We start from the raw sequence: 6,304 nt of genomic DNA on the forward strand, positions 1-6,304 counted from the left end.
CGCTAGTCTGCGCGTTGGGATTCCTGTGAGAGCGACATACTGTTGGTTTCTTACGCCATCATGCGTTTCATTTGCTGTTTCTTCGTTTGTTTTCCGTCGAATAGTTTCTTTCCACACAGTCTTAACTTGTAATGGGTTCTGTAACAGGTTCTCTTCAGCTTCACGCTTCAATAAACCACTTCGTTTCAACCTTGTCTCGAAGGTAAGCTCTGGTTCGATGCCAGACTCTGTCGTTGCTTCTTCTCCAGGCTCTGACAAATTTGTTCCTTGTTCTTCAGGTTATGGGTATCGGTGGGTTTTTCCAATGCTGCCTCTGCAACTTCAGGTGAGAGCCACAGTCTAAGGCTCGTTCGTTTGTTGGCTTCCGCTTTATTTGTTTTTCTCGCTTTTCTTTGTGCTAATCCACGCCCACACTCGCTCTTGCAGGTTGCTTCAGGTGGCCGCCGAGGGTTTATACTTCCTGCGTTTCTGGGGATAACCCGAACCCTCAAGCCTTATATCGGGTAGGGTCCTTCCGGCGTTGTTTCCGCTTATAAGTTTGTAAAGAAATGGAAGTTCTTTTCTGTAATAATTTATAGTCACCTGGGTTATGGTCGACCGATATTCCACTCTGTCATTTAGTGCTTGTCTGTAGGTATTCGCTGTTCTGTAGGTTGCAAATGAAACTGTATGGTCCTCTGTCGGTTCTGTCAGCCGTTTGTGGCTTCCACTTCGCTTGTAATGGTTTCGTTTTGTAAGGAACTCGCTCTAGCGAGCATGTTATGCTCAGACAACTTCTATTATGCGCTTATTTATATTGATTTAGTTAAATGAACTACTGTGTTGTCATTTCCAGCTATTACATGTCTTTCTAAAAGTACAAAATACTCGTATATTCGTTACCTGGTTATGTTTGTCGAGGTCGGTTGTCCGCCTTCCTTTCTGTGTGGAAATAGCTGCCTGTAGCAGCGTGTGCTCTATTGGTTACAGCTTACTATCTTCATTTATAGGCTCACTGTAATTATATGCTTACAGTACTATTATTTCAATGGATGCAATCACAGATAATATTAACCGAATGAATTAATTTAGCAGTGGTTCAAAATAAACAATTTTATTACAGAGGAATGTTTCTGTGTCTCTCTTCTCTCGAGGGGTCTCTCTCTCCTTTTTCTCTCTTTTTTTTTCCTATCTTTTTCCCTCTGTTTTTAACATCTGGGAAGCATAACTGCTTCCACTTCCAGTTGAACTGTCTAACCAGAATTATTACAACTGCCAACCAGTTTGTTTTCACTAAAATGCTAATTTACTGTTAACTAATTTCTAAACTAAAACAATTCACAGTTTGCAATTTCTATGGTCTCTAACGACCTTCTGGGAAATAAACAAATAATAAAGAAAATTAAAACAAATGACAAGTTTGATAACCTGTCCAGCTATGCATGTGTTCTCTGCTAGTTCTTGTTCTCTCCATGAGACAGTCAACCACCTTCTGTCTCCTCGGAGCTGGATGCTCCTGCATCAGGCTCCCGGGGTGGCAAAAAGTCATGGCTCCGTTCCATGAGATCGTCGACAGAATAGCCTACTTTCTATATCTGCGTTGCGTTGAGCCACGAACTGTCCTCTATCGGACGGTTCTTCCACTTGACCAAATATCGCAGATATTCTTTCCTGCGTGTGCGCCTAGCTACCTGTGTGTCAAGGATCTTCTCGATCTCAAGGGGTTGTGCCACTGGCATCTGCCTCATCCACGAACTTTCCTCACAACTGGTGTCCCGCGGTGGCTCTGCTGCTGTATCGTCTCTCGGATCAGCGACATAAGGAAACAGATCTGCCACGTTAAAAATGGGAGAAATACCAATCCCTGGTGGCAACTGTAACTCATAGGCGTTCGTAGAAAATTTGCGAATGATTTTACAGGGACCGATCTTCTTAAATTTTAACTTGCTGTACTCCCGTTTTGGAAACCGCTCCTTACGTAAATACGCAAGGACTTCATCTCCAACGTTGAACTGAACTTCCCGGCGCTTGGAATCAGCTCGCTGTTTATACCTTTGACTGCTGTCCTGTAATTTCAGCTTGACCTGCTCATGTAAATTACTCATTGCTTGAGCGAAATCTTCTCCATCAGCACTTCGTTTTTCGAGCTTCCCCAAATCTCGTAATTCATGCACTCCGCGTGGATGCATGCCGTACAAAATCTGGAAAGGACTATAACCAGTACTGCGATTAGGTGAATCGTTATATGCGAATTCCGCCTGAGCTAGTACACGGTCCCACGTCCGGGAATTCTCACCTGTTAAACTCCGAAGCAAGTTCCCCAAACTCCGGTTTACAACCTCCGTTTGGCCATCAGTCTGCGGATGATAGGCGGAGCTGAACTGTAACTGGGTGTTCAACTTTTTCCACAGGGTTCGCCAAAAATGACCGGTGAACTTTACATCCCTGTCGGAGATGATGGACCTTGGAAGCCCATGTAATCGAACAATCTCAGTGAAAAACAAATGTGCTATATAAGTAGCATCACTGGTCTTCTTGCAAGGTACAAAGTGCGCCATTTTTGAAAAACGATCTACCACAACCATTACTGAATCGAAACCCCGCTGTGTCTTAGGCAAACCCAGAACAAAGTCTAAACTGACGGAGTCCCATGGTCGGTTCGGAACGGGTAATGGTAAATACAGACCTGTATTCTGACTGTGTCCCTTTGCCAGTTGGCAAACCTTGCACCTACTCACATACCTTTGTACATCCCGCTGTAATTTTGGCCAAAAATAGAAATGTCGTACCTGTGCTACTGTCTTATCTATACCGAAGTGTCCAGCCAAACCTCCACTATGTTTTTCCTGAATAATGTTTTCTCGCATAGAGCAGTTGGGAATACACAGTTGTCCTCCCTTAAACAACAATCCCTCCTGTAAATTATAGTCCAACCACAGACTGTTGTTCCTCAACAGAGGGTTTTGACAAGCCTCATAGGCTTCCTTAAAATCGGCATCTGTTTGATACAGCTCTTTCAGGTGTTCAAAGCCTAAAACCTGCATCGTACCTTCCTGTAAGAGTAGAATCCTTCTACTCAGCGCATCTGCCACCTTGTTTGCTTGCCCACTAATATGTTTTAGTACAAACGTGAAATTCTGTAAGTACTCTACCCATGCTGCATGCTTATGGTTCAATTTATGTTGCTGCATAATGTACTGTAATGCAGAGTTATCCGTAAACAAAACAAATTCATTACCCAACAGATAATGTCTCCAATGCTTTAACGCTTGTATAATTGCATAGAATTCTTTGTCATAGGTTGAGTATTTCTGTCTACTCTCGTTCAGCTTTTCACTGAAATATGCGACTGGTCTATCCTCCTGACTTAGTACTGCCCCAATGGCCGTACCACTGGCGTCACAACGAACCTGAAAGGGTTTGTTGAAGTCAGGCAGCCTCAATATCGGCCTTTCGGTAATCTTCCTTTTCAAAATCTGAAAACCTCTTTCCGCTGCTTCAGTCCAGTGAAAAGGTTGATTTGTCTTCTTAATCGTATCCAGCATAGGTGCGCAGATCTCACTGAAATTCCTGATGAATTTCCTGTAAAAACTTGCTAGTCCGTGGAAACTGCGGACTTCAAATAAACTTCCCGGAGAAGGCCAGCTAACTATAGCTGCCACCTTTTCTGGGTCCATCTTTAATTCGTTTTCTGCAATTACAAAACCCAGATACACTAACTCCCTCTGAAAAAAAGTACACTTTTTCAGATTGATCAGCAATTTGTTTTGCTGCAGCTTCCTCAACACACTGCGAACATGTCTGAAATGTTCTTCCTTAGTTTTACTAAAAATCAAGATGTCATCCAAGTAAACTATTACGAATTTCCCAATAAATTCCTTCAGTACCTCATTCATCAAGCGCATGAACGTACTGGGAGCATTGCTCAACCCAAATGGCATCACCAGCCATTCATATAAGCCTTCATTCGTCTTGAAAGCTGTCTTCCACTCATCTCCTTCCCGAATTCGGATCTGGTGATATCCACTTTTCAAGTCAATTTTCGAGAAATAAGCCGCCCCACTCAAACAGTCCATCATATCGTCCATTCTCGGTAAGGGAAACCTGTACCTAACCGTAATTTTGTTAATGGCTCTAGAGTCCGTGCACATTCGCCACTCTCCTCCTTTCTTTGGAGCCAAAACGGTTGGTACTGCACAGGGGCTCATGCTCTCTCTAATCAATCCTTTGTCCAACAACTCCTGGACCTGTTTCCTGATTTCTTCATGATCCTTGGGACTCATACGATAAGCTGCTTTATTTGGCAGACTTGCCCCTGGTATAAAGTCAATGCAGTGACTAATACCTCTCCTGGGTGGAAGTTCATCCGGAAGGTCATCCACCACAATGTCTCCAAACTCCTGCAGCAGCTTTTGGATTTCCTCGGGCAAATCTGAAATCTGTGTATGCAATATCACTGCTTTTGGTCTTCGTATGACAGCAAAATTTACTTCACTGTCCTCAATCTGTTTTATAAATTCCTTTCCGCCCATCAGCAATGCTTTCACCCCACTGGCTTCTGCTGCACTTTCCTCTTTGATGGGTACAAGCGTGTGCTTGATCCCATCTTTGACAAACTTATAACAATTTGTTTTCCCGTCATGAACTGCACTTCTGTCAAACTGCCAGGGTCGTCCTAGCAATATATGACAGACATCCATCGGCATAACATCGCAGATAATTTTGTCTTTATACCTGCCTATCTGAAACTCCACCTCACACTGTTCATCAACTAACAGTTGGTGTCCTTTCTGCAGCCATGACACTTTATATGGAGTGGGATGTTTCAACTTTCTCAATCCAAGTTTCTCCACCATCTCTACAGCCACCAAATTGTCGGTACTTCCACTATCGATGATCAGCTTGCAGCACTTACCTTGTGACTTGCAAACAGTTCGGAACAGAGCTTTTCGCTGGTCAGGTTCTGCATTTTCCTTTGCTGGTTTTAACAGCACTTTATTCAACACCAAAGCTTCACCCGTCTCTGGTGTGTTCTCCACCTCCTGAGGTGTTGCCTCAGCATCCTCTGGCTGAGCAACATACGCTCCTCTTCCACCTACCGGTTCACCTTCAGGACAGTCATACGACTTGTGTCCTAACTTGTGGCAACGATAGCACTGGACAGTTCCCCTGCCCCGACCACTTCCTCGCCCTTGCTGAGCTGGTCGTCCTCCTCTAGTGCTATTGTCCCTCTCTGCTGTGCCAGCAGACTTAGAACTGCTGCCTTCTTCACTGGAACCTGCACTTCTACCTCTGCCAAAAACCTTACCTTTTCCTCTGCCAGTTCCGCCTCCTCTCCTGGCATTCTGTTTTCTGTTAATTTTCTCCTCTGCTTTCAGTGCAAACTGATAAGCTTCATCCAAAGTTCTGGGCGAGAGGATACCGATTTCATCCAGGATTTCCCCCCTCAACCCATTTACAAACCGGGCTGTCTTTTCTGGGGTATCTTCCACGTACCCTGCTCGCAGGTTCAACTTATAAAATTCTTCTGTAAATTCCTTAACAGTCATCCCTCTTTGTTTTAAATTCTGCACCTGTCTATACAACATGATCTGATAGTCTTTCGGCAGAAACTTTTCCTTCAGTTTTGCCTCCATCCTGGCCCACTTCTTTATAGGTTGTTTGTGTTGCCTCTTCCTTTCCGCCTGAACGCTGTCCCACCACAAGGACGCATGTCCTTTCAACTTTGTGGCGGCGAACTTCACCTGCTTGTCCTCACTGGTTTCCTCAAACTCAAAATATTTATTCACTTCACTCAACCAATCCAATAACACATCTGCAGACAGACTTCCGTCATAAGTGGATAGCTCATGCTTTGGCTTATGACTAGACAACAAAACTGACTTTAATAACCGGAGTTCCGGTGTCACCCCTTCAACCTCATCTTCTGGTTCTGCCACATCCTCATCACTATCATCTGCTGGGTTCCTCCTTCCCCCAGCTTCTACCACTGCTAATCTTTCTCGCAAAACGCGAATCTCCTCGCGGAGTCCCTCTTCTGCTATTCTCCGAATCGCTCTTCCTCTTCCTCTTCCTCCTCTACCACCCTCCATTTCTCCTATTTGTCAACCAGCTCTGATACCACTTTTGATGGCCCAGCCCTCCAACGTGGCGTGCCGTGTCAACTGGGCAGAGTTAATGCGACTGACGTTGGTGTAAATGTGAGTGTACAGGCCTCTAGATTTTTCGGAGGGTTTGTAACCGGCGGTACCGGTTGGGAAACTCCACCTGTGGGTTCTGTCCGGCAAGTCACTCCCGCCTTTTGTCAAGCCAAAACCTCGGTTGT

General features: G+C 44.6%; 1 protein-coding gene across 1 annotated transcript; it reads right to left on the reverse strand.

Annotated features, from left to right (window-relative positions):
* Positions 1–1,568: 1,568 nt before the first annotated feature.
* On the reverse strand, positions 1,569–6,071 carry LOC149216617 (uncharacterized). The gene is made up of 7 exons (XM_089390024.1): positions 5,779–6,071; positions 4,895–5,670; positions 4,227–4,552; positions 3,178–3,704; positions 2,952–3,087; positions 2,421–2,825; positions 1,569–2,336 (listed from the first exon to the last, which is right to left on the reverse strand). Exons 1-7 carry the CDS (start codon positions 6,069–6,071, stop codon positions 1,569–1,571), a joined length of 3,231 nt encoding a protein of 1,076 aa, XP_089246150.1.
* Between the last annotated feature and the right edge of the window lie 233 nt (positions 6,072–6,304).

The sequence above is a fragment of the Pinus tabuliformis genome, chromosome 1_1, assembly GCF_031772625.1.
Source record: "Pinus tabuliformis cultivar Carrire ecotype Pingquan chromosome 1_1, CPIR1, whole genome shotgun sequence".
Lineage (NCBI taxonomy): Eukaryota > Viridiplantae > Streptophyta > Pinopsida > Pinales > Pinaceae > Pinus > Pinus tabuliformis.

Excerpts from the sequence above, each read along its gene's own strand:
- LOC149216617 (XM_089390024.1), bottom strand. The coding sequence starts at position 6,071 with ATGGAGGGTGGTAGAGGAGGAAGAGGAAGAGGAAGAGCGATTCGGAGA. Across the intron at positions 5,671-5,778 it reads GCAGATGTGTTATTGGATTG|CGTTCAGGCGGAAAGGAAGA; the intron begins GTTGAGTGAAGT and ends GTGGTGGGACAG. Across the intron at positions 4,553-4,894 it reads AACTGTTTGCAAGTCACAAG|AGGAAAGTGCAGCAGAAGCC; the intron begins GTAAGTGCTGCA and ends TACCCATCAAAG.